The 26,067-nt window shown below is 40.9% G+C and overlaps 5 protein-coding genes across 6 annotated transcripts in view; 2 read left to right on the top strand and 3 right to left on the bottom strand.

Annotated features, from left to right (window-relative positions):
• Chm (lysine acetyltransferase chameau) overlaps positions 1-14,945 on the bottom strand; it is a 29,561-nt gene extending 14,616 nt beyond the window's left edge. The window contains exons 1-10 of one of the 2 annotated variants that reach the window (XM_070659184.1): positions 14,651-14,944; positions 14,005-14,473; positions 13,670-13,909; positions 13,327-13,587; positions 13,078-13,257; positions 12,334-12,619; positions 11,931-12,222; positions 11,610-11,854; positions 11,341-11,527; positions 6,370-6,634 (exon numbers count right to left, since the gene is read on the bottom strand). In XM_070659184.1, coding sequence (XP_070515285.1) covers positions 6,599-6,634; positions 11,341-11,527; positions 11,610-11,854; positions 11,931-12,222; positions 12,334-12,619; positions 13,078-13,257; positions 13,327-13,587; positions 13,670-13,909; positions 14,005-14,473; positions 14,651-14,689 — 2,235 coding nt within the window. In that variant the 5' untranslated portion in view covers positions 14,690-14,944 and the 3' untranslated portion in view covers positions 6,370-6,598. Of the gene's footprint in view, positions 1-6,369; positions 6,635-11,340; positions 11,528-11,609; positions 11,855-11,930; positions 12,223-12,333; positions 12,620-13,077; positions 13,258-13,326; positions 13,588-13,669; positions 13,910-14,004; positions 14,474-14,650 lie in introns of those variants that run through there. The other variant, XM_070659183.1, reaches the window with a different exon arrangement.
• Positions 14,946-15,193: 248 nt separating this feature from the next.
• LOC139103994 (THAP domain-containing protein 1-like) lies at positions 15,194-16,489 on the top strand. Its single transcript, XM_070659210.1, has 4 exons — positions 15,194-15,337; positions 15,417-15,475; positions 15,569-15,892; positions 15,979-16,489. The coding sequence occupies exons 1-4, from the start codon at positions 15,335-15,337 to the stop codon at positions 16,301-16,303; spliced, it is 711 nt and encodes a 236-aa protein (XP_070515311.1). The 5' UTR covers positions 15,194-15,334; the 3' UTR covers positions 16,304-16,489.
• Positions 16,422-17,904, bottom strand: Rrp5 (Ribosomal RNA Processing 5). Its single transcript, XM_070659202.1, has 3 exons — positions 17,036-17,904; positions 16,797-16,962; positions 16,422-16,651 (listed from the first exon to the last, which is right to left on the bottom strand). Exons 1-3 carry the CDS (start codon positions 17,751-17,753, stop codon positions 16,486-16,488), a joined length of 1,050 nt encoding a protein of 349 aa, XP_070515303.1. The 5' UTR covers positions 17,754-17,904; the 3' UTR covers positions 16,422-16,485.
• A 144-nt stretch (positions 17,905-18,048) lies between these two features.
• On the top strand, positions 18,049-23,633 carry Vir (VIR_N domain-containing protein). The gene is made up of 5 exons (XM_070659173.1): positions 18,049-18,476; positions 18,552-18,664; positions 18,882-19,248; positions 19,453-23,068; positions 23,217-23,633. The coding sequence occupies exons 1-5, from the start codon at positions 18,423-18,425 to the stop codon at positions 23,507-23,509; spliced, it is 4,443 nt and encodes a 1,480-aa protein (XP_070515274.1). The 5' UTR covers positions 18,049-18,422; the 3' UTR covers positions 23,510-23,633.
• On the bottom strand, positions 23,498-26,062 carry LOC139103987 (pentatricopeptide repeat-containing protein 1, mitochondrial). Its single transcript, XM_070659197.1, has 4 exons — positions 25,791-26,062; positions 24,421-25,649; positions 24,048-24,353; positions 23,498-23,733 (listed from the first exon to the last, which is right to left on the bottom strand). The coding sequence occupies exons 1-4, from the start codon at positions 25,879-25,881 to the stop codon at positions 23,641-23,643; spliced, it is 1,719 nt and encodes a 572-aa protein (XP_070515298.1). The 5' UTR covers positions 25,882-26,062; the 3' UTR covers positions 23,498-23,640.
• Positions 26,063-26,067: the final 5 nt, after the last annotated feature.

Here is a 26,067-nt window from a genome sequence, read left to right as displayed (position 1 = left end):
ACGCATATCTCCTTTGTCTCTCTCGCGTTGAAGCTCATCAAACACATTAACGTCGACGATGACGTCGGTGTGTCGTACGACCGCGTAGGTGAACGAACGTTTATGATAGAAAAAGAGAGAAGAGATGAGAAAGAGAGAGAGAGAGAGAAAGCGCTCGCGCGGATAAGGCGAATCAAATAATTGTGTCCATTTGCGAGTGAAGTTCGCGTCTCGCTGTAACTGGACCGTCTCTTAACATTTCTCTCACTCTTTCTTTCTCATTCTCTCTTTAACAATTGGTCTACGAATTCCTCTTCGAGAGATTCTTCGTCTTTCGGAGAGAAGCAATTAATCAGAATTTTTAACGTCGTATGTCTGAATGACGAGGTGGACGCTGTGGTTTAAATCACGTTAATGGTTCTTAGTTTCTTTATAAAAAAATTGTTTTAATTATCTAAATGTACGTGTCGCTATAGAATTTCTTATATTCGCGAAACGCCTATCCGAAAAGAATGTGATAAATAACGCATTTTTCTGCATTTCCTCCTTTCCATCTTCTTCTTTCGCGTCATATCTCGTATCATATCTCACGCACAATGGCGTTATCTCGTATTGTTGCGGAAGGTGTTTATGGAGCGTGTAAGACGCTCGCGACGCGAACTTGCAGCGTGCGGGAATTTTTGCGGCCGATTATTTATGGTGCCGATGGGTTGCCGCCGTTCTGTCATCGGACTCGGGAGACTGGTCGTGGAATCAACTTAACCGGGCGGACGACATAAATTTCCACTTCGATGGCCGGATATTTACGAGGTGAGCTCGCGCGTAAATGAAAATGAACCCCCTTTCCTCCCCCGCAAGCATCGCTCTGATTTTTTTTCTTAATCAGAACGCAGCGTGGGAGTTTCGATAGATCCCAATCTCCAGCATTCGTTTCTCTTAACGGTGATTTTCTAATAAGCGGCGTCATTTTTCAATTGCTACAAGCTGTCTTTGTGAGGACTCGTTTTTTTCTTTCTTCTTTCTATTTTTTTTTTTCTTTTTTTCTATCCTGCCCGCGACGGAAGTTCGATACGCATGGACAAACGAAAACTTTTTCGCGGCAACCGATTGCCGATGAAATTAAACGTACTCGACCGAGCGGAACGGCAGATAAAAAATTCATCGAATACTCTCCTGAGGGATCGCAGCCTGTCGTCGACATGGTCGAAATTTTTGCTGCTGCATTTGCGAGCACGTTGGATTAATAAAAATTTTATAACGCGCGGCGACTGTGGGGTGCACTTAACGTATTTTGTTTATGCCAGAGATTACGGAACGGGCGCCTCGCGCGCGTAATTAGGTTCGGGACGTTAGTTAATTATTTTTGTATTAATTTTTTTAAGATATTTACAATTGAGCGGTCTATGGTCGTCGGCGTGCGACATCCTTCCTTCCTTCCCTCCTTCTATGACAGTATTCTGGATTATCCCGACGTGTTTCAACACGTTCCAGTCACTTATCACTATATTACACTGCTCTGTTCTTTTTTTTATAACCACAATCGCTATCGCTATCACTCGTGAGACGAACGACCGAAAGAATGATGGATTATCGCGGCGATTATTTACGATTAAAACTAAAAAGCGCGACGAACGATTGTCTGTAGCTATAAATTTGCACTCTCGATCCCGACACAAGAAACAGTCTGTGGGTGTAAACCGAGGTCCAAGAGTTCACCGTCTGTATCCCCTTCGGTCAATTCCCGTCGGGAATGCAGGAACGATACCGAAAACTTGTGTCAAGCGACGAACGAGAGACGGGCCGCGACACGAAATGTTCCTCCGCGCACTTAATCTTCCTCGAGCTTCTCAGTCACCTGCTCGGAACGGGACGAGAACCTTGGCCGCGACGAAGAAGACGGGCGAGGTGCAGATCCGACGCTCCGACAATGGCGGCTGCCGGAACCCGCTGAAGGAGATGGCGAGTGAAGCGGGTTGGTAACGCCGATTACGCGGCGCAATTCACGCCGGACGCTTCGCGCGCTGCACCGGCGACATAACCTTGATGGTCCAGAGCACTTTTTCGAATCCCAAAAAAAAAGCACCGAGCGACGTATCGAATGATATGAACACGGAAAACGATCGCTCGCTCCCGAACTAACAACGACGACGCATATTCTTACGCGAGATCGTCCAGCCCGCGGTCGAAATACGCGTGATTGCGGAGCGATTAAAAACACGTCCTCGCGCCCGAGCCTCCGCAATTAGACTGAAGTTGACCGTTAGATTATTTCGGCCCTTAGAGGGAAAGAGACAACCGCGTAAGAAAGCGAGACAGCTGATGGTCAATTGTCCCTTTCGCGAAAATAAGAAAGTCCGCGTAGAAGTCTCAGAACCCGCCGAGCTCGACGCCGAGGTTCCGTTAACGTGTTTTTTATGAGCTCGCCGAGCTCGTGGCGTCTTTTCCCCAAAATGTAAGATCGTCGTGTTCCGACGGTCGAGTATATTTTTTCGCGATCGCGAGATCCAGCCGTCATTCACGAGCTCCCACATCGTCGTCGTTATAAAACTTCGATTTAAGCAAGCTTCAATCGATAAAAGAAATCCAGCCTTGTGAAATTGCTGAAAATATGACTGCCGCACATAAAACATTGTTACTCTATTATATTCTCAATTATCTAATTACATTTTTTTTTTCTTTTCTTTTCTTTTGCGCAATTGTCAATTTTTTTTCATGCCAGGAAATGCTCACGCGGAGATGACGGAATCTGCATATTCAAGAATCAGCATCAGTCAATCGCCGGTGGTACGTTTTATAATATATGAGCTTTTCACGGAAAATCCGTTAAAATATCAGTTGCGGGAAATGTAAGTCCAGGAATTAAGCGAAATACACGAGAATTAGTTGGCATATGTATGAATTATCTCGAATTGCTTGGTCATACGCGAAAGGAGGCGGTGTGAGCGTGGCTTAATGGCCATGCAGCTCCTCGCGACAGTCACTTCTATATTTAGATGCACCGAGTTTCCTCCTCCACTTTCTTTATGTCGAACAAAGCGTTCCTGTTAACACACGGGGTGTACGTAAAGTCCTGTTGCGGCATTTCCCATGTAACGTCACGCCGAAGCCGATCAATTATCGCGTCATCGGGGGATATCGAGAGTTTCTCTTTCTCTGAATCACGATGAGCTTTCTCTCTTTCTTCCTCTCCGTCTCGCTCTCTCCCTTGGAATCGGATCTCAGTTTCATCACGTTCTACATTAACATGTCATTATACTCGTCGGTCGACGGCGAGCGCTGTACAGAGCGATCCAACAAGTAGCTTCCCGGCCGCATTAAAGCTCGATTAATGTTACAATATTGTTTATTAGACGGACATGTGAATTTTTAGCTGCAAAATTATCGCGCGATTTTAGCTCGCGAGGATAAAATCGGGAAAAATGATTCCGAGCTCGCGAGGGATTGTAACATAGTTCCAAGTTCTGGCTCATTAAAAGGAAAAATGCTCCGCGAACCGAGTCGGCGGATTCGAAGATTACAATGGTCGAAAAATTTTCATCCCTTATGCGTGCAGACAATAGATGATGCGTCGTCTCTCAGGCACAGCTATTGGATTTCGAAAAACGGACAGCGGACTATGGCTTCGGCTTATTCGTCGCGAAATCTCGTCCTTTCAAATCCGAGCCGTACCATTATTACCTGACTGTACTCCTTTGTCCGTACGAAAACAGGGAATCTATTAGTTATTGCTATTTTACTTTTTGGGTTTTTTTTCTATGTTGAAGCGCGCCAGGATAATTTCTTTATTACGCCGTTGTGGTTAAAAAAGAAAAAAAAAAAAGGGAAATAGAGAGGAAAAAAATTCGAAGTGCAAAAATAAAAGAGCGACTCGAACAAATACGGTATAATACGATTTTATTTTCTTCTTTCAAAATACCTTATGGACAGTGGTTATCGATTCGTTCAAAATCAATTGCTCGAAAAAAATATTTGCGTAACTGTTAAGTTTTTTTTTTTTAATAAAAATTCAGTGTTTAACACTCGCGAAAACTTGTCGGCCGTGCGCCACCCGTGGGATGATTTCAAGATTGGAAATCCAACGATCCGATTGATAGCCGATCATTGACGCAATTCGGAGCTCATTAATTTTACGAGCCGCTCGCCGTTGTCAACGTGTGGGTGCTTGATTCCATTCACGCATATGATTTACGCGCAAACGTAGCGAGGAGAGCTGTGCGCGCGTACGGGTTTTCCCACGCGAGAAAAGAGAGTAGGACGATGCTTCAGGAATTTCTCGCATCGTTATCGCAGTCGTCGGGCATAAACGTTCGAATTAGCGGCCGCGGAGGGAATCAGAAATCAAGGTTCTTATCAACGGGAGCGTTAGTTGTCGCCGGGGCCGCGGTAAGTGTGCCATAGATTTCGTTTTTCCGCCGGGGACCAGAAGGGAGCATCCAAGGAACGTCGTCGGGAAACGAGGGAAAAGAGAGCGAGATCGCGGGAACACTCCCGTGGATGTACATTCGGTGGGATTTGGTCGCGCGAACAGCAGTACTGTCTGGCATCGATCGACCCCAGTCGGGGCGAGGTTTTGCCGGTTAAGAGAGACTGAGAGGCCAGGAGAGAATGAGCGAGGAGCGAGAAAGAGAAAGAAACGGAGAGAGATAGGCAGATAGTGCGAGAGGACGGACGCGGGGGTGGATAAGGCAATAGGGGAGGCTGGAGAGTTGAACGGATGGTAGGATGGCGGCGGAGGGCGAGCCTACCCCAACCTCTTCTCGACGAAGCGAGGCGCGTATAGTATCGACGATCTCTACTACTACTATGCGTACTACTCTCTGACGGCAATACCCTCCGCGTCCCTTTACCCTCCCAGCCTGCCTGCAATTCCCAGCAGCCGCCCTTAGCGTCTCCTCGCCCTCTCGCTCTTGGGCTCACCGTCTGCGGGATATTTTTAAGGAAAATTGCCCGACCCTTGTGTCCTTCGTTCTTCTCACCCTCGCGCCCCGCGCCCGCCCGTTTACGCCCGTCTCGTCTCGTCTCGTCTACCACCGCCGTCTCTTTCATCCTTTTCGCTTTCCTCCCTTTTGCGGTGGTCCCTGCGCGCGACCCTTCTGCCGTGCCGATCCTTTTCTTCCGTCCACCCGGGAGCTCTTCGTCTGTTCTTCCTTCGAGCCTCGGGATTTCTCGTCTCCTGGAAAATCCCCCTCGTCGGGCCTTCTCATCCTTTCCTTCCTCGCGCTGATCGCCGCCCCTTCCGAGTTTTCTATCCCTGAGGACTCGGATCGGAGGGAGCCTCTCCAAGAATTCCCGACATTCTGCTCCTCCGTGACTCCGTTCGTCGAATTATGAAATTGCGAGAAGGAATACTTCCGATCGCCGCGAATCGATTTTTTCGGCCAGCCCGGTCCAGCCGACCGTGCGTAAGAGAAAAGCTTCAACGAATCCATCCCGCCGCTACGTTTGCCACGCAATCAAGGTTCATCCCTGTGTCATCTATTTCCAATTTTAGGCAAAATAAATGGTGTCAAAGTTGTTGCAACAGTTCTTAGGTATGCCATCCCGGTCCGACGGTCTCCATCGTGATAAATGCTTTTCGTGCTTTCGCTGGTCTTTACCAGCCGAGATCAGAGGTCGACCCGTGGTTCTCGAACCACCGTTGACCTGTCTCGCCTTTTTCTCTCGTCTTTCTGATCCGGCATAAAGCACAGGTATAAATGCCCGGCTGAGAGAAATCCTCTGTCTGTCTATTTATTATATTATACACGCCGGACAGGATTTTCTCTCGTCGGGACCCTTCATAGATCCAAACCGCTCTCGTAAGGGTGCAGGTACGTGTTCGACTTCTCTCTCTCTTCGTCTCGTATTCTTCGTCTCCCTTAATCTTCTTCCTTCGTCTTCTTCGTCGGCCGCTTCTCCTTTCTCCTTCTTGTCCCTTCGCGCTTTCCTTCTCGCTCCACCGCTCCCTATGCATTATTCAGGATATATAACGCGCGGAGCCGTCCGTGACGGGTTAACTGGCGCACCGCCGGAAGTTAGGCAAATGAGCCCTGAGCGACCGTGGATCGTCGCGTTTCCACGGAAACCGCGTCCGCCGATTTTTCACGCCCTTTCTCGCCCAAAGTGGAAACATCCTGTCGGTGTTTTATTTTGCGACTTCCACGTCGTACGAATGCCATATCAAATAGTCCTGCGAGTAGCGAAATCTCTTGCTTCGGAAGCAGAATTGAACAGTGTCTTTATATATATTTTTTTTTAATATTAAATACGGGAAAACTCCGATTCACATTTGCCTCCGTGACTTAAATGGCAATTTGAACGTCTTACGATTATTAATTTTTATATATTTCAATGTAAAACATTTTTTTTTTTTTTAATTTGAGACCTGCGACAATTTTTAAGGGAATAATTAATTTTTTTTTACAGTTATATCGCGTTATGATTAGACCGACGTGTCTAATTTAACTAATTTGTGGTTGTAATTTGCGATTAAATAGATTTGACTGCACAGCTCGTGATGTATCGCTTTTATTTGATGATTTTTTTTTTCGCTATCGTCGTCTTTATCTAGACGAGGATTGAATTTCACCGAACTCCCACGTTGAGAAGGATATTAATCTCTCTCTCTCTCTCTCTTTCTCTAGCTGCGTTCGGAACAGGTATCTCGTTGATGTACCTAGGAAAAATAATACCGTGCTTGCGTTTCAAATGCAAGTACAAATAGGCGCACAAATATTGCTCCGACTCAAATTTACTCAGATAGCACGCAAGTAATATCACAGCTGCAAATGAGCAGACGTTTCATCAAGCGAATGAAAATTCGTGCACGAGGAACAAAGATTTAAATCCTTCGAAGTTTCCCGCTTGCGTGGACTGCGCTTTTAATGAAAAAAAAACAACCGAGTCATAAAGTAATATGGAATCTCCGTTTTTGTAATATTAATTCTGTGTTTCGTGTTACATATTTGGACGGTATCCTCGATTTTCAGAGCCGTCCGAAGCCGTATTTTTTTTTTTTTTTTAATAACTTTCTGAAAACGTACTTAATTACTCTTTCGCATGCTGCGTTTTCGGTTTACGCGAGACGGCGCAAGGATTTCAGGATCGGAAAACGGACCCCGCACTTGGGACCTGTCGGCCCCGCAAAACCGGTTCTATCAGAATCTCGTGACACGCGTTTCGCCTTTTCGGGATATCCAATGGGGCACAATCTTTAAATATAGTCTGAATCTTATTAAAGCCACACTATGTCGCAGTTGTATTTTGGGACGAAACGCAATCGCAAATACCTTACGGTGAGATGTGTTCAAATGTATTTAAATTCCACCGATTACAATCGATGGAAAGTTCATCGTGCTTAGAATATATAATTATGTCTTAAATCATCACGTTTGCACGCATACGTCCGTCGCAAACCGAGAATACGTAAAATAAAAAATAATAATCTCCGTTATCAATCTTTCGACCGTCGTTAAGATATCTGATATTATCCTTTAATTCGTTTTATTCGGTAACAACGTCGAAATTTCGTTCGGAATCTTTATTTAATGTTCCGAGCTATATTTCAGCCCAATTATCCCCCATTTGCGGAAATCGTAAGAAGCGCATTATCTCGCGCTGAGAACAAACAGGCGCGAGGTACGGAGGAAGGCCTCAAATAGCGGAAGAACCTCTCGTCTTCATGTCTCAGTAAACACGGCGGAAGCTGTAAACGTTCACGCCTCAATCCAACCCTCTTAATTTCTGCTCGGCTGCCTTGGGCTTGATCAGAGTTCTATCCTCGCGAAACGCGCGAGGATACCTAATGCGAAAGAGCGCCGGCGGTAACAGAAACCAGCGGCTACGCGTAGTCCTTGATAATCTAGAGGACGGAAGATTCAAGGTAAAGAACGCGATTACCCAAGTTCAACGTCGAGAGCCCGAGGTCAACGACCGCGTCGCTCGCGGGGTCAATGGCCAAATGGTCCAAGATCAATGACGGTGTTACTCGGGGTGAATGACTGCATCGTTGAAAATGCCAATATCTGAATAGTCAGAGGTCGAGCTACGAGGAGGAAGAGCGAGAAATCGTGGAGCTTTTACGATGGAGACGTCGGAATTTATTTTAAAATACTTTATAAAATTCGAGGTCTATATCCTCGCGCAACTGTTACGTGTAAAACCGAAAAAAAAAATTAATTATTATTTTCTCATCATTAATAAAAATTATCTAATGTCTCAATCGTAGAAAAGAAAAAAAAAAAAAAGAAAAAGAAAAATGTAACCGTTGAAAACGAGGCTGTTACGTTAGACTTAAAGCTGAATTTATCTTCGAGAACAGCTTTTTTTTTCTGCCAGCTGTATTATCGTTATATTCTGCGTCTGCAAGGACCAGAGAGATGGTCACTTCCTAATCCGTGGGGTGACGCGGAATAATATCAAGTCGAATAATCCTCACCCCGCCGGGTTATGATCGGGCGTAAATTCAGCCCGGAGTCGGGAAGCGTGATCCGTTCGCGGTTTCCGGTCGCAGACGGCTTCCTCGCGAGAAGACGGAAAGCGACCAAAAAAAAAAGCTAAGTAAAATTCTATTTCTTCGGTGCTCTCGGAAATCTCGGGTAATCGTCTGAAGCCGACGGTAGTCGTTCCACAACATCAAGGTGAGGCGCCGACATTGTGGTTTAACTCGACGGCAGCAACGACACGACGACGTCGGCGAGGGAAGCGGGCGGAAAAGCGGAATACGAGGGAGAAGGATGAAATTCGACGCGTGGAAATGCGAGCAGGGAACGAGGTTGAAGCCGAACGAGCGAAACTGGTCGGTGGAACGTTGCGGGCGCTCAAAGACAAGCAAGTGCTTGGAAATTCAATATCGACTCGATATTCATCGCGATCGGCAGTGGTGTCGTGTTAAAAAGATCAGCAAAGGAGGCGAACGAGACGGAGGCGAGGACGATATCGTCGTGGAACGTAGAGCCGTAAGAAGCTCAGGTGTCCGCCTCGGGTTTAGCGGTAAGCGTGAACATCCGATTCTCAGGTTCGGCCGACATTAATAACAAATTTCTCATTAGATGAACGGCGAAATCAAGCAGCCGTGATGCTTGAGACACATACAATGTCTCGGCGCCAATGTATTGAAACGTATACTGAATCGATATGAAGATTAATCGAGCGAACTTGTGATTATTGCAAGAATTACAGAAGAGGCAGATTGGAGGAGGATAAAAAAAAGTTCGGTAAGAAAATGAGCGGAATATGAAGATAGAAGAGCCCGCGTGAATCACTTATTTTTACCTGGAGGAAAGAAAGAGAGAGCGAACGTCCTACATGCATGAGCGATCGTTGAAGGCGAGATCTCGCGACCTCGGAAACCGTGCGAGCGAACGAACGAACGAACGGAGGATACGAAGATGGATCGAAACACGGAGGGTAGCGTCGAAGGAGCGTGTTAAGACGAGCCGAACGGAAAGACGGGATACGAAGAAGAGGAGAACGGGAGGAGAACAACACGCGCCACCTCGAAGAGGAGGTACCGGAAGACCGGGGTAGAGCGACGGAGACGACTAGAGCGTGCAAAGACACGCTGGGACCAGAAGGAGGATGAGAAGGAGCAGGAAAGGGGAGAAGTGGGAGAAGAGGAGGAAATAATAACGACCCCGACGACGTCGCAGTGCCGCAGAAAGGTTGACGACCCGACGCGGCAGGCGACGCCCTCCTTCCCCTCTTGCGCCAGCACCCTCTGCAACCGTCGGCACAACCCCTTCCGCGGCAACTACCACCACCTCTCCAGGGCCACCGCCATCGGCCAACCGCCTAAACCACCCGACCGCTCGACTACCCTTCCCGCCGTCGCGCCTTCCTCCACCTGGTCTACTGAAGCGCATGCATAGCGTACGTACGCCAGCAGCAGGACCACCCTCAACCCTCTCCCGCGCCGCTTCTGTCTCTCGCTCTCTCTCTTTCTCACCCTCGCACCCTTCGTCCCTCGTGTCCCAGCCGTCGCCACCACCACCACTACCGCCGCCGCGTTACCCTGCGACCGTCTGGCCAGGGTCGGGGTCATTGAACGTCTATAAAGATTTTGACTTCGCGCCACCGCCACCGCTGCGGATGCAGGAAGCGAGTTACGCCCTTTTATACGGAGTGTAACATAATTTGCCAGTCGGCCAGCAGAGGAGATGCGTCAGGACGATTCGCCGATATTAATAGATATTAATACCGTGAAATGGAAACCAATGTCAGTCTATTTTTACAGGTAAAGAGATACGGTATCCGCGCGCGTAACGTGCGCCCAAAATTGCACACATCTGCCCCGAATCCGAGACATTGATACGACAAGGGCATTGTTCTCGGTTTTTTATACGGGAAGCTTAATCAAAAAGTTTAATCGAAAAGTTACGCGCAACACAATTATTTTGAAAATAAAACAAACTTTCTTGAAGATACCGTTGTATCCTCGTTAAAAATTGACATTTTAAAATTGTATTATTTTACATCGAGATGTATGTAGCTCCTACATTTATAATGAGCTTGCTACATTTACATCGTAATAAAATTCTAAACGAGGGAGATATTAGACTTAACCCGTCAAGAATATTTTACGACGAGACACGCCTTCTTTTACGCGAGACATGAAGCGATTAGATCCCGTAGCTTAAAGATTAGATGTTTTCCATCGACTGCATATAATTGATCGAAAGCATTTGTGCGATACAGAAGCATGTATTTCCCAATAAAAAAAAATTAAAAAATGAGAGAAAAGATTTAAATTGAGTCTAGAGAAAATTTTCTCCATGTTTTCACGTAAAAACAGGCAAAATAAAAAAAAAAAAAAAAAAAAAAAAAGAGCTGAAAAGAAGGATGGAATACGGATTGGCGGCGCGTTTTGCCAGGGTCAGAGGTCGTTGAACGTTGGTAAAGATTTCGACTCCCAGCGATGCTGGGTATCCCGCGGTAAATAGGCGTGCATGATTCCCACCCCCGTTCTGCTCTTCGGGGCAACGTGTGTATACGTACGCCAGGCTTGGCGGCGGCGAGGAGGATGAGAGATAAAGGTGGGAGTGAAGAAAGGTCAGAGATACGAGACACCCTCTTCTCTACGAGGCGTACCCTTGTTCGCGTAATCCGTGCATGCTACGTGGATGCTATTACGAAGACAATGGGGTGGGAGCCTTTTCGTTAAGCCGCGAGAAGGAAGCCTTGGCTTCGTATATCGAACTTGATTTCGGCAAATTCGAATTGACGAAAATTTGCTGAATTTTGAGACGCCGTTAGGAACGTTTCGTTGGCAACGGTAATGTCATTACAGTTACAATCTCGATACTCAAGAGGTAATAATGAAAAATATTTCTCTAATCGAAATAAAAATTGACGTGGCAATTCATTAAATAGATGTGTACTCACTTTGCTGAAGTATCCGACGGTGTGACAGCCCTCCGAATCACCAATTGTCATTACATAGAAGAGGAATGGTTCAACGTCGTAGTATAATGTCTTATGATCCAGGAAAAACTTGGCCAGTAAGCAAAGATTCTGACAATACTGCTTGTACCGTTTGCCGTCCACTTCCCATACGCCTATCTTGTCCTTTCTGTGAAATAACAAATCAAATTTAATAATTTGAAAAAGAAAAGTTTTTATAATGTAATTAATTGTAATATAATGTAATTAACCTGTATACTTCGTGTCCCGGAGGATGTCTCCATAAACACTTTTCCCGATGTCTCCTCAAAACTTGACGACTTTTCGCATATCTTAGACAATATTCGCAAAGATAAAGCTTCGGAGCACGACTATATTCTTCAGGATATGGACTTTGATACCAAACTTCCATTTCCCATTTTCCCATTTCCACGACTCTAGTGCCACCACCGTTTCTGCCTTCTCCATCATAGTCTAATTCTTGCAACTCTTTTTCCTTAAATATAAAATAAACTATGAAATAAAAAAATATTTGTAATGTATATTGATTAAAGCATTAATTAAATACTTACAATTTTTTCACTAGCTATTGCCTGAGCTTCCATAAATAATTTCAAGTCATAATCAGGTGTAAGATTATTGAGCCGAGGCTGTCTGTCTTTTTCATTCCCTTGTAATTCACTACCGCTGTCACTTTCATTACCATCTATAGTATTACCCTTCCATTTGTTCCTCATCTCGCGTACTTTAAGTTGATAATTACGTTGTTCAGTAGTTTGATGAACACCTTTAGGTTTCTTGGCTAGATTCGTTACTGCTTTCTTGCGTTCTTCTTCGCGTTTCTTTCTTTCTTTGTGAAATTCTCTAAAAAAGAATACGAATATTATTTTACGTTCGCTATAAAACATGTACTTTTAATTTAATTAAATATTATTACTAATAATAAATTCGATTAAACATTGAGTTAAAACTTACGTGCAAGCTTGGGGTGTGGTATTATGATACAGTGGACACGCTTCCAGAGTAAAATGCGAATCGAGTTTTCCAGAGAGATGACCTCGCGAATCGCAAGACGCTGCCAGCGGACATTCACGCTCTTTCGTTGCCCGCGCTCGATTATAAGATGATTGATTTGCTCTACTACCTGTAGTGTTGGAAGTATTATTTTGAGTTGATCTACCAGCTCCAGAAGATTGTCTGACAGCAGTGGAGGGTCCAGCACGTTTAACCGGTGATTTGCTCGTGCTTCTCTTGCTTTCAGCTGTATTGAATAAATTTACATCATGGCACTTCTTTGTAGGAATCATTATTTTTATCACGAAAAAAAAAATTTTAATAAGATGATATAAAAATAATAAAATATTAAGACGTAGAAATTTTTTATAATTTTATCTTCGACAAAAAAAGACCCGATGTAACACGTATGTCTTAGCGATGTACTTTTATTCGCTTTTGCCGTGTCTTCGCGTTGTTATAATATTTCAATAATAAAACGAAGTTATTTTCTTATCGAAAGGTCGTTTACATTATCGCGTACTTTAAAGTTACGAAACGTTCGGGAAAACGAGGCTCTTTCGAAATCAACAAAATTCACAACAAAACTGACATTAACACGTTCGCGTTACCAAGTTTTTTTTTTTTTTACTAAAACAGAATCTATCTACACCCTACATTTATTTATAATTTTCAAAAAGATATAAATTCTTTTTTTATCTATACCTGTATCAGATTCAGAGTCGCTGTCTGCCTTGGCTTGTAGCTGAAGCAGTTTACTTCCTTTGCGCGTTTGTAATTTTCGTTTGCCTTTTACCGATTTTGAGGACGATGCTTCACGCTCGTCAATTTCTTTTTCACTTGCGGATGCATCACCGTCATTGTCACTTTTTAGTCCTTTAGCACCTATTTAAAAAGCTTAATTTATTTTTCCTCTCTTTTTTATTAAACTTATTAATAAAAAATTTAACAAACCTTGCCGTCTTGTAACTGCTTTTTGTGGCTTTACTGGAGCAACTGTTGCTGAAGGTCTCTTAGGCGGCATATTCATCACAGCACTACTCGTCAGTGTATTAGATTGCGTTTCCTTCTTTTTGGGTTGAGGCTGAGTATTAGTAACGCTTTCAGATGATTCCGAATCAGAGCTGCTGTCTGAACTAGCTGAAGACGCTGAGCCACCAGAACTTTTGGAACTTGCGGAACTGTCCGACTTCTGCGGCTGTACAGGTTTTGCAACTACAGAAAATAATATACCAGAAATTATATAGTAAATTTATATTTTAAAATTAAAAGAATTACAAGACTAATTTTTTTTTACCGAGTCTGCTTGCTGCTGCAGGTTTTTGTTTGGTTTCATTCAATTTGGCTTTAGCAGGTGGATTTTTAGAACATTTGGTAGAAGTATTTGTTGGTTTTACAGTGCTAACTTTTGCCGAAACGCCACTATCACTTTCGCTGCTATTTTCAGGGCTAAATATACTTTTCTTTAATTTTTTCTGCACTGGTTCTATCGCTTTTCCAGATTTCTCGGGAGGTTTGCCATTGGTGCTCATGGAACCTAGAAAATTATCGAACATATATTTTTTTTTTAAATATAAAAATACAGTATACAAAAATTTTAAATATTTAACAAAGTTAAACTTATAAATTTACCGGAAAATTTATTGGGCTTAACATTGGTAGGTTTAGAAACAGATACAGCTTTATGTTGTCCTGCTGCAGGTACTGGTTTAACAGGAGATCTTTGTGTTTTAACAACTGGTGCAACAGTAGCAGTAGCTTTTGGTTTAGCTGGTAATTTTCTCTTTTGCGGCGATTTTGCTTTACTGGGTGATTCTTCTGACTCGGAAGAATATATAGACGGTCTGGATTTCGGTGGCTGCCTATCTTTAGTTTTATTTTCCAAGGGTGGCACAGATACGGTTTCAGCTTTGGATTTGACATGACGGGTCACTGGAAATGGTGTTTTCTTTTTAGTTCTTTCTGTATCAGATACTTTTTGACTGTTGGCCGAGCTACTGGAATTATCTGAATCAGACGAGCTGGATTCACTCCCCGACGTCGACGAGCTACTCGATGAGGAACCCGAGCTGCTTGTTGACGTCGATTCTGAACTGGTGGTCTAAAATAATATCGTATTGTACATCACACGTGTTCACACGTTTACTTCTAGCAAAAATAGCGAAGCCACTGATAAATCTACGAGTTTAACACTGACGAATAGACAACGAAACACGTAGACGATAATGAATCAAGACAATTATACAGAAAATATATAATTTATATAAACAAAACTTGCCTTCCGTTTCGGAGTCATCTTTGCGACGCTACCTTTCATTCAGCTGATGGATATCAATGAATATCATCTCTGCCAGAATGTTCTCCCTAAACGTTTGTCCGCGCAAATCGTTCAGCACGTCCACGTCGCGTTTGGTAAAAGTATTATATCCATAATATTTAAAAAAATTTACTCCGACGCGCACTCCGCGCACCGATGCATCCTGCGCTTCCTAGGCTTCCTGTAAAGGTGCTATTACATGAGTCCGCTTTCGTCGTACGCAGATTTGTCGGACATAACTTTTGGCTGCTGAGATGGCGGCTGGGAGACTTCCGTCGAACAGCTGAGTATATTAAATAATCAAGTTCTAAGTACGATAGCACAAGTGTACTTACAAAAAAAAATTAATAATCGCAATGTTGCTGATATCCTCATTTAATGTCTTATAAGCTTGTTTCATTCTTGATTTCGCTGCTTTTCTTCTTGCATTTTTAAATGTTTTTGCATTTTCGGCGCCTCCATATCGAGCATCTCGTTGTTTCCTGCGCCGCTCGCGGCGCTCCTGTTTTTGTGCATCTGGCCGTATTGTGTGCAAGTAATCGGAGCATGTCGGAGCATCGGAGTAATCCGTGAGAAGAAGAATTGTCACCTAATGAAAGAAGAAGATTTTTCTGACAGCATGCGGAATCCATCCTTCCTACGTCCATGGTAAATATCACTAAACATTAAATTAATAAATTAACTATTAATAAATTAACTGTTTTAAATTTATGTTGATATAATAAAGAGGTGTTCCGTCTGCGGTCATGTATCCCGTCCTGGGGAACCTAACATCTCCTTTCACAGGTAAATTTATAATTTTTAAATATCACATTTTATTATAGAAACAGATTTTATTATTAATTTATGTGTCCACTAATTTTTTTTTTCTTTTTTTAGATTTCCTACGGATAAAAATCTTTACAAGGCTTGGTGTTCTGCTGTAGGCCCTAATTTTTCGCCTTCGAAAACAGCAGTAATCTGTAGTCAACATTTTTTAGACACGTGCTTGTTTTATTATCCCGGTGGCACGAAGCAACGGAGATATATAAAAAAAGGATCGATACCAACAATATTTGGTTTAAAAAAATCAAAAACTTGTCGGAATAAACCTGCAGAGTCAACTATTGAAGAAATTGTTAGAGATGAATCCCTAAAACAGACTGAGGAAATTTCTCAAATTAATGTAAAGATCCAGAATGAGTGTAACATTAAATCACTGAGGTATGAAATGACTATATTATTTTATACATTAAACATAAAAATATTTAAACATTGGTCTGTGTTCTAATTAATAAATTATATTACAGCATGTCCAAAGAGATTCCAGATAACTTAATTGCAAGGGAAAATAACGATAAAGAAGTTCCTAACGTAAATTTTCCTCAAAAAAGGCTTAAAAATTTTTCCTTACGTTACGCCGGCGATTACTATCACAATGATTTTGGATCTCGAATAAAAGCAAGTAAATGCTGGAGTATTGTCTTGAATCGTATTGAAATGCAGCGAAGAAAAATTAAGACACTCCAACAGCAAAATCGTCGCTTACAAAAGCGTCTATCTAATTTTAAAAGTCTGCTGTCTGAAATTACGAATAATTATGTCATATTAAAAAATCCTGAAGATTTACTATAAGTCTTCATAATGTGCATTAACTATAGAAGACATATTAGAAATGTACATACATAATCGTTATAAATTGCGAAAAATTACTTAATATTTTTAATATTAGTAAAAGATTTTATTGAAAGTATTTTGTATTAAGGTTTGTATTAAGGTTCGCTTGTTGTATTTATATACAGAAAATTAATCCATTATTAATCGCTTATATTATGTTTCTCCACGTAATCTGCAGCCATTTGTCGCACGCGATCTACAGCTTCGGGTGTACCATGTGCTTCCTCAAAATTTATGAATTTCCTGAAAAGGGTTTTCATTTTTCTTGGTGGAAGCGTTTGAACGCATGCTTGTTCTAATACTTTCCTGTAAAAACACACAAAACAAAAAAAAAATTAATTACGAATTAAAATCCGAATTAAATATTTCAAGAGGCATAGTACTACCTCATGCGAATTAATAATATATTATTGTATGTTAAATTCGTGAAAAAACCATAAAATTCATGTACCTAGCAAGTTTAATATTTTCGGACTTGATCAAACAATCGACATAACACGACCACACATCCACACGTTTAGGATAAGAGCTCAAAATGTTCTCAAATAATGTTTGTGCTCGTTCCTTGTCTCCCAGTTTATTCTCCAAATTTGCAAATTGTACTAGCAAATTCACATCTAAAAAAATCACATTATATTAAATTTTTATATTAAAGCAAGATGAAATATATATATTTTTAACGATACTCACGGTGAGATGCAGGCAAGGATTGTAATGCTCGTTGCATAATCCGCCGGGATTTTTCCTTCATGCCGATTTTCAGGTAAGTTGCACCACAGTCTATCCATGTCTGTGGATTTTGTTTAAACTTACGAATCACAGAATCGATTAATTTTTCAAGATCTACTTTTCTCCCCGCGTCTGCGTGTACCGTCAACATATGCGTATACACTTTATACGGGTCGTTTGATCTCACAGCCTCCTGAAACACGTCGTTTAAAGATTCGGCATTACCGTATCTGGACTCCAAATTCAGCCACGCTTTCCACACGTTCAAGCGTTCGTTTTCCTCCCTGCAATTGATCGCTTTGATGGCCCGTCTCACGACTGCCCTCGCTTTGTCGATCTCCGTGGCTTGCAAATGATATGCCATGTACTGCAACCATACTAACGAGCTATCTGGACTCGACAAAACCAATCTATCGAATTGATCGATTGAATTAGGCGCCTGATTGCTCGCCAAAGCTTCCTCCCGCTGACGAATCTCGCGTTCCTTCTGCCGCTCCTGCTTTCGTCGTTCAACCGCATTCAGCTGCTTCTTTTTCTTACGTTTAGGCTCTTCTTGAGGCTTCTCCTCGTCGTCGCTGGACGATTCGGGGTTGACGAAAGCGACTGATTTTTCCTTGTCGTTCCAAACAAATCCGCACTCCGGCACGTGCAATTTTTCCGCTGACTTGTTCTCTCCCATTTCATTTTCACTTTTTAATAACTTTAGAATAGGAAGCTTTTTCTTTTTCTTATGAGTGGCACTATAAAATAAGAGAAAGGAGATCAAAAGTGGTCAACACGGTCCACGATACTCCACACTCCACGAGTGTGGCACCTAACTTATAAACCGAGAGTCGAGAGGAAACACGCTGCACGGAATGGATATTTAAAGCCATCGCACGTGAAATTCATAAGCATGAGTAAGACAGCTGATTGGTTCATTGGCGGAAGTGGAGTACATGATGGTGGCAGCTCCTGAAAAATAAAACGAACGATACTTATCTCTGATATATCTATGGCGGTGTATGGCGGTGCAATGGCGGTGAATTAGTGCAATTTTAACCTCAATTTTCTTGCTGAAGGAATTAAAATAGTGTTTCTTTTAAAGTTCAGTTAAAGAAAAGAGATACCCTTCACAATTTTATATTAATAAAAATATTATATTATATAATAGTTATTATAACATGCGTTATAAAATATAACGCTATGTTATAAGTTGCACAAGAAAATACTTACGTACGGAATGTGTTGGTTAAACTACATGAAAGAAAGTACTCGATGCAAGGGAATAAAATAAATACACGATTTTTTGTTAGAAATTAATTCTTAAGATATATCATGTTATCCGAAAATTCTTTATTTCTGAGATATGGATAACACCGAATTGCTTTTCTTCGATACGTTTTCCCACGACATTTCAGAGGTTTGTGTGTTTACATTGATTTAATTTAGACTTATTAAATACAGTTTAACATTCACGTGAAAATTATATTTTCAGGAACTGAACTTAGATCTCGTGCAGTTTCCTAAACCTGTTTATATTAATGAAGTAAGAATAATTCCATTGGGTGCCAGAGTACAGGCAGATTTTCCAGGAGGAGTGAGACTTGGGTAATTACATTTAATTTTTGGAATTAAAAATTCCAAGACTTACTTATTTAATTAATTAAATTAATATTTAAATAAAATAAAATAAATATATTATATATTTACCTTAAATTTATTTAATTAATTTTTTTTTTTTTTTTGGAATTTAAAATTAAAACTTATTTAATTAAGCAACATTAATTTTTAAACTTGCAAGAAATATAAGGAAACATTTTTTTAGAGCAACCAATCCTTCTCAATTTGAAATAGAATTTTTTGTGAACGATCTGAGCAAGCCAGGAGCCTCCACTTTCGAGTTTTTAGGTGGTTTAGAGTATAAGCAAAATATTCACATTCAGTTGGAATGTGAACGAAAACAAATTCCAACAGATGGATTGGTACTGCGAGGATGGTACACTACAATAACCCTGGCGGTATATGGTACTCTAACAAAATCATTGAACAATCCTCAGGAAATTATTAGTTCAGCAACCGGCTCTACTGCTTGTGTCAGCTCATTAGAGGAAAATACTGAAACTACTGTGCAAATTTCTTCAGAGCAACAGTCCGAATGGTATTATGAAAATCAGCATCAAACGAATTTATCGGTAAGCTAAACAATTAATTTAATTTTTTTAAATTAAATTTAACGTTTTTAATTTTAATTTAATTTAATTTAAATTAATTTAATTTTTTTAAATTAAATTAAGTTAATAATTATAGAGTAGTTGCGATTTTTTAAAATGTCTATCGATTAAACTTTTGTTTAAATTTAAATTTATTCAAAATTAATTCATAACTTAACTCAACAGGAAACATGCGTAACAGCAACACCGTCGCCACAACCAATTCAAGTGGTGGAACCATCCAGGACGTCTACATCAGATACAGGAAAGACAGAATCGAAACAATGGGAAGAAGAAACGTCCAACGTAGGCGAAAAATCAAAGCGGCCTTTATCTCCTCCTATGGAGTCTTTGATATCTCTGAGCCCGGAGTCTATTTCCGCCGAAGAAGAAGAAGCGGAACAACAAGAAGCTGGCGAACCAGAAACTGGAGAGCCTTTCGAACCGATATTATCGGATGAAGATATAATAACGGACGATGTTCCGTCTACAACTGAATTTGAATGTGAGGTATCGCAAATTGACGAAATTTATACGATGGTGCCGCCCGATTTATTAACTTTAGAGAAACCTGAAAATATGGAAAATACTTGCGTCAATCGCGAAACTTTATTGAAAATCAAAGAAATTCTACAATCTCTCTCTAAATCGGTCTCGCATTTTCATAATGCATCTGGTCAAGAGAAGGAAACGTTCGTTCACAATTGCGAGACTTTGTGTGCTATACTAGGCCCGTTTGATTCCGACGTAAATGATATTAATGATTTGACTGACATTGTTAATGCTGGATTAGATATGGAGCTCGCTAGGGCCCAACCACAACCAGCATACAAAGTTCGCCATGTGAAAGTGGGAGTCCGCTTAGCGGAAGCACTTTGTCGATTATCAAAAGGTCCGGTAATTCTGTTAAAAGTTGAAGCACCGTACAAACTGCTGTCTCTTTGCATGCGTGAAAACGTGGCATTACCTGTGAAACTTTCTGCTTTACGAGCCCTCGATGCCGCATTAATCAGTCCGATAATTGTACAAGAATTTCTAAGGAATAGTCTTTATAGAAATGCGTTAATGATGCTGGACACAGCAAAATTGGCCAGATTGAAATACGCTCTCAGCTCACTTTTTCGCAAAGTCCACGTATACGAATATTTAGAAGAAGTTAAAAATTTCGACGAGGCTGGTTTAGCGGAGTTAATAAATACTTACGTGTGTGCTCCGACGTTGATGGCGCAACCTAAACGCCAGCTGCCAGCCGGTGCCCAGATGGAATTCGAGCGAGAGTATACTCGTAATCCTCGCGCTCATCTAGTGGCTTATTTCGAATACCATAAACTGACTCATCACCTTCTAATTACGTTATCGTCTTCTAATTGCGATTTGCAAAGGATGAAATTAATTCGTCGCTTTCTTTTGCATCTTTCTAATACTAAAGAAGGCTTGTTCTATTTATTAAAAGAGGTCGAGGTAGTAGGATTAATATTAAAAGCTCTAAAATATGAGCTACCTGGCGCTGGACGTATTTTAGCGTGGCGTCTTCAAGTTGCTCAATGCTTGATTCGCCTGAAACAGACTTCTGACTGGACAATTTTAAAGAAATTACATTCTTTTCTCATTTTTCCCGACGGTTTGCGTGCCATTCTCACAGTTCTGCCTCTGGGCGACTTCATAGATATTCTTATCCCGTTTTTATCGGATTCGAACGTCTGTGAGTTTGCCGCAGAGGTAATATCTGCAATTGTTCGTTATTCCGATAGAGTAGAGATCTTCCAGAATCGTGCAGAATTGATACTCGATAAAGTTCGCGAGCATGTCATTCTCAGAGACGTAACGTCATACTTAACAGTCGCGAGTCAAGCTTCTCACTGGGATTATTGCGACGTCTCTCCGTTAGTAACAATTATCCGAAAGAGCGCTGAAAAGGCAGCATCACTTCCGGGTCAATTAATTACTGCCTGTAGAATTTTACACTATTTAATTTTCCCATCAGATAACGACGTTGATTCTTTGGAACCATATATCGAGTTGAAATATAGAAACGCTCTGACACAATTATTCGCTGCTGACGGTCTCACGGCTCTAGTCGCTGTAATGGCTAATGTATCCGACTTTTACGAACAACCGTTTCTTTATCGCGCTGCTTTAACTGGTCGCAGAGGTATGGCGTTAACTGCTTTATTGCTTCCTTGCGTGAAATTGACGCGAGCGTTGCTCGAAAGACTCGTTAAGTGTATGGCGACGGATTTTAAAGATCTCACGGCGATTGTTCCGTTGCTTGGAGTTTATTCTTTGATCGAAGCCATTCCGTCTAACTTAATGGTGCAGACTTTGTCTGAAGAAATTGTAGGAACGCTTTTAGTTTTCACTCAAGCCGTCGATTCCGATGGTTCTGGTAACGTAGCCAAATCGCTATGGACTCAAATGCTCGGTGAAGTTTTAAAAATGATTTCTCTTCGTCCTTGCAATTTTGTGCCGGGTCTAAAATTGTTATCTCGTCTGTTACCGCCTGTTTTAACATTAAAAGAAACCACTACGGAAGATGCGACAAGAATTTTAGGCTTAAGAAAACTTTGGTCAGCACATCTTCAAGCACAGGCCACAAATCTCACCGAAACTCTTCGGCTACTCTGTACAAGTTGGAACGGAGACGTCTTACTTCTTTTATCTACAGTTTGTAAGCAATTAAGCGATCTGGCAGCACCCACGGCTCTGTTAGTTGGAAGATGTCTTTTAGATGGTATTTTAGCGGCCACTCCTTTAGAAAATAACGTTCCTATTCTCGCTTTAATCGGCGATCTGGCAAGACATGCGCCTATGAAAGCTACTTTGCTAACTTTGACCAGTCCATCATCCAGAGCACAAGTTAAATCCGATCAAAAATATCCGCCGGTCATCGAAATGATGTGCTCTACTCTGAAAAATAGTAACGATATTAATGTACAATACGAGATCCTCGGCATCTTCGAAACTTTGTGTGATTCTAGTCTCAGTTTAGTACAAGAGGACAATGAACCTTTGGAAAAGAAATTGACACACTCAGTGCCTAGTAAAGAACCTCTTTTATCTATTCTTGCGGCTCTAATCGATATTCTGGCAATCAGCACAAAATTTCAGTTCGATGTAATTGAAAGTACATTGCACATTCTGTTATCTCTTAGCAGTCACAATTATGGTTTATATCATGTGAAAAGTTGCCTGGAGAATAATCCCGGTGCTTTGCGCGCATTGCTAGAACACGCGTCCAGCTTAGAAGAATCCGAGACAAATCTTACCGTAGATTTGACCGTGACTTTCTTGGAGAACTTAATTGCCTCTGATTCAGAAGCAAGAACCTTACATTTGCGCGTACAGCAATTAGCGTTTTTGATATCTTGGGAGAAGAACAATCATCCTCTGGAAAAATTAAAACGCGCAGAAGAATTAATAGAAATTTTAAAAGCCGCCGAAGAAAAAGAAGAGAAAGAACCTATTCCAGAAATGTTAGAGCCTTTGCTACCAACACCGGAAGCATTGTTAAATCAATTCTCGCAAAGATGTTTTAGTGCGACTAATATTAACTCAGGTCGACCGAAAAAGTTTTCATTCACAACTAATCAAACACAATCCGAAGATACAGTGGATTTATTGGCTCTCGCCACTGAATTATTACCTGCTGATTTTAATCTGTTGGCGGAGGCGCAAAATTTATGTTCTAAAATACCACCCGATGACGCCACTCAACCTTTGCAGTCAAAATCCCAGGATGAAGAACAAGAGAGCAGAATAGAAAAACAGATTTCTCCGATGGCCAAGTCGAAACAACCATTTGGTAAGATTATTTTCATCGTCTTAATTTTTTTTTTATCGTACTAGAACATTTTAAGATATTGAAAAAAAAAAGTTAATAATTCTAATTAGTATTAAATTATTATATAAAATTTCTAATTAAATATTTCATGATTAATCTGTTCCTTTAGTAACACCAGTTCGAGGTCGAACGCAATTTGCCAATTCTTTACGAGGTGGTCCGGTAGGCGGAGGAGTAGGTAGAGGATCCGATCCGTTTCGATCAAGACCGCCTAATACTTCTAGACCACCATCTCTTCATGTGGATGAATTTGTCGCGTTAGAAACGTGTGGAGCTCAGCCAACCGGCCCTACTGGATACAACAAGCTTAATATCCGTGGAACGTGTCCATCGCGTGCTATTAGTAGCGGTACTAGAAGTCGTCCATGGACGCAAGAAATTCGCCCCACGTATCTTCGTTAATTTATTATTTTCCATTTACTTTTCCTTCGCATATATGTGTAAATTTTTATAAAACATATCAATTATTCTAACAATATGCAAATTTTCTCACTGTATTTTGCATAAATAACATTTTATCTTATAATGAATTATTATTTTATCATCTTTTGCCATTTAGGATACTGTTCTTCAAATTTTCCAATATTTTTGTCCATATATTTCTGTTTACGAAATCTGTATTTTCCCTGGAAAAAAAAAGAAAATTATATGTGTATTGAGGGTGTCCCAGACTAAATGAAGGACCTATTGAGAGTAGGTAGGTTTTTTAGAGACGATACCATTTTGTAAAATTGTCAATTATTGTTAAGAAAAAAACTTATTCATCCGCAGCTTTAAAAAAACGTACCTACTCTCAATAAATCCTCCGTTTGGTCTGAAATATCCTGTGTGTGCGCGCGTGTGTGTGTGTAAATTTAAGTATTCACATTTTTTTAATTACTAGGGATTAAATAAATAGTAAAAATTAATTTTAATAGTCATAGCAAACTTTGTCACTTACTGTTGGTTTATTTATTTTCGATAAGCCTTGTGAGAAATCTTTCACACATTTAATAGTCTGTTCACTGGGTTTTATCCTATTTTCTACCATATATTTCATTACGAACAGTAAATATTCGAAATTTTTTCTATGGCATGCCGTGTGGATAAGAGTACCCATAATTACAGAATTGGGTTTGCGGCCGAAAGCTTCCATTCCTTCTAAAAATTCTTTGGCATGACTAAGTTCTTGACAGCCAAGCGCCAAAACTCCGAACGTCATTACATTCGGTGAGAGTCTTTTCTTTTCCGCTATACTTACAACTTCCTAAAATTTAAATTACATTAGTATAATAATTAAATTGCCAATTAAAAAAAAAAAATCTAACACTTACCTTTGCAGCTTTATAATCAAAACGTACGCTGCGTCTTTTAATAAGCATATTAAAAAAATCAATGTCTAATTCAATATTGTTCTTCTCTGCAACATGAATGAGCTGATTTTCGGCGACCACAGTGTTCGGAATTAAATCTAGAAGTAACGTAATAGTTTTTTCATTGGGTTTTACATCATCGTCAAACATACGATTTAGAAATCCTTCTAGACCACCAAATAAAATCAAACGATTATCGACTAACACGTCGTTCAAATTCATCGGGAGTTTCTGGTTATTCGCATCGGTATTATACTGCATAACGTTCCGTTTCTCTTTTAATGGTACAAGTGTGCTGAAAACGGGTGGCAAAGCCAGCAGATTTGGATTCTCACGATCTGTTATTGAAATTTTAGTCTGATCGAATCCCGAGAGAAGGACGTCGCCGGGTTTTAAATTTCCGAACTTAGTATCTCTGATTGCTCGCAAAAGAAGATTGTAAGTCGTTAAAGACGGTTTAAAATTATTTAAGCGCATTAAATGCCACACAATCAAAGCATGACGCAGACCGGCCTCCTTGTCGGAAATCGCCCCGTGAAATAAGGAGTTATAAGTGATCTCTCCAATGGAAATACGTCTGTCTTTCATCTCGTCTGCTAGTTGAAAGGCCTCGGCAATTTTACCGTGCCAACTGTATGCCTTTATCATAGCATTGTAATTTGTTTCGTTCAGCAGAACCTGCTTCTGATAAAGTGACTGTCGCAAGTTGTTCAAATGTTCCAGAGCTACCACTTTGTTGTCGGCTACAGAGCATGCATTAAAGAGACAAGTATAAGTTGCCGCATTTGGTTGCAGCCCACGCTTTTTAGCCTTATTGTACAGACTAAAACATTGTTTAATGTCGCCTTGCATAGCAAACGAGCGCATTAGAAGATTGTACAAATACATCGTGGGCTGGTCACGATTTTCCTTCATCAAGTCGAGCACTTTCAAAGCCGAATTCAAATCTTTTTTCGATATATGTAATTTCATCATTTTAGCGTACTGGCCCATGCTCGGCTTAAATCTCCGTGGAATACGGCCTTCTGTATCCTGTACATTTTCTTCCTGTTTCTCACGCTCGTCCATTTCAACGTGATCAAACTTCCTGCCCGAGATATCCCCAAAAACATTCGTGCTCTTCGGAAGCCTTTGCGTACAAAAACTATCGACCAAGAGTCGTAATCTATGCTGCAAGTGCTCATTTTTGGCTGTGTAACAAATATATCTCAACATAATAACTGATTACTCTTAAATTAAAATAATTCTTAGAAATAAAAAAATATTACGAATAATTTAAAAGTAAGATTATTTGTAAAAGTGAATATGAACATTATTGCTCTTTTACTTACATTGATTTGATATGATGAAATGATTTAATTCATTGACATGGCCTATAACATCTTTCAGTTTGATCATCGAGCGAATATGTTGACAGAACATTTTATAAGCCCGAAATATTTATATCTTTTGTAATATTTAAAAAAAATACAGGCTTTTTGGTTAAGCAACGACCGGGTCTACAATAGGGTCGGTCTACAATGGTGTGGTAAAAGGTTTAGGTTAGATCCGGTCAGATTTATATAGAAATTGCTCTTTACAGGAGGGGAGTCGAGGAGTATGTCAGTG

Source organism: Cardiocondyla obscurior, linkage group LG07, assembly GCF_019399895.1.
Source record: "Cardiocondyla obscurior isolate alpha-2009 linkage group LG07, Cobs3.1, whole genome shotgun sequence".
Lineage (NCBI taxonomy): Eukaryota > Metazoa > Arthropoda > Insecta > Hymenoptera > Formicidae > Cardiocondyla > Cardiocondyla obscurior.
Note: the sequence above shows the minus strand (reverse complement) of the source record. Positions and strands in the feature narration are given on the sequence as shown.

Coding starts and splice junctions, on each gene's coding strand:
- LOC139103987 (XM_070659197.1), bottom strand. CDS start 25,881: ATGTTCTGTCAACATATTCGCTCGATGATCAAACTGAAAGATGTTATA. Junction 25,650..25,790: donor TTTCATCATATCAAATCAAT/GTAAGTAAAAGA, acceptor TTTGTTACACAG/CCAAAAATGAGCACTTGCAG. Junction 23,734..24,047: donor CGAAAATAAATAAACCAACA/GTAAGTGACAAA, acceptor TTTTTTTTCCAG/GGAAAATACAGATTTCGTAA.
- LOC139103994 (XM_070659210.1), top strand. Junction 15,476..15,568: donor CCTAACATCTCCTTTCACAG/GTAAATTTATAA, acceptor TTCTTTTTTTAG/ATTTCCTACGGATAAAAATC. Junction 15,893..15,978: donor TGTAACATTAAATCACTGAG/GTATGAAATGAC, acceptor ATTATATTACAG/CATGTCCAAAGAGATTCCAG.
- Vir (XM_070659173.1), top strand. CDS start 18,423: ATGGATAACACCGAATTGCTTTTCTTCGATACGTTTTCCCACGACATT. Junction 18,477..18,551: donor TTTCCCACGACATTTCAGAG/GTTTGTGTGTTT, acceptor TTATATTTTCAG/GAACTGAACTTAGATCTCGT. Junction 23,069..23,216: donor CAAGTCGAAACAACCATTTG/GTAAGATTATTT, acceptor CTGTTCCTTTAG/TAACACCAGTTCGAGGTCGA.
- Rrp5 (XM_070659202.1), bottom strand. CDS start 17,753: ATGGGAGAGAACAAGTCAGCGGAAAAATTGCACGTGCCGGAGTGCGGA. Junction 16,963..17,035: donor ATCCTTGCCTGCATCTCACC/GTGAGTATCGTT, acceptor TGATTTTTTTAG/ATGTGAATTTGCTAGTACAA. Junction 16,652..16,796: donor GAAAATATTAAACTTGCTAG/GTACATGAATTT, acceptor GTGTTTTTACAG/GAAAGTATTAGAACAAGCAT.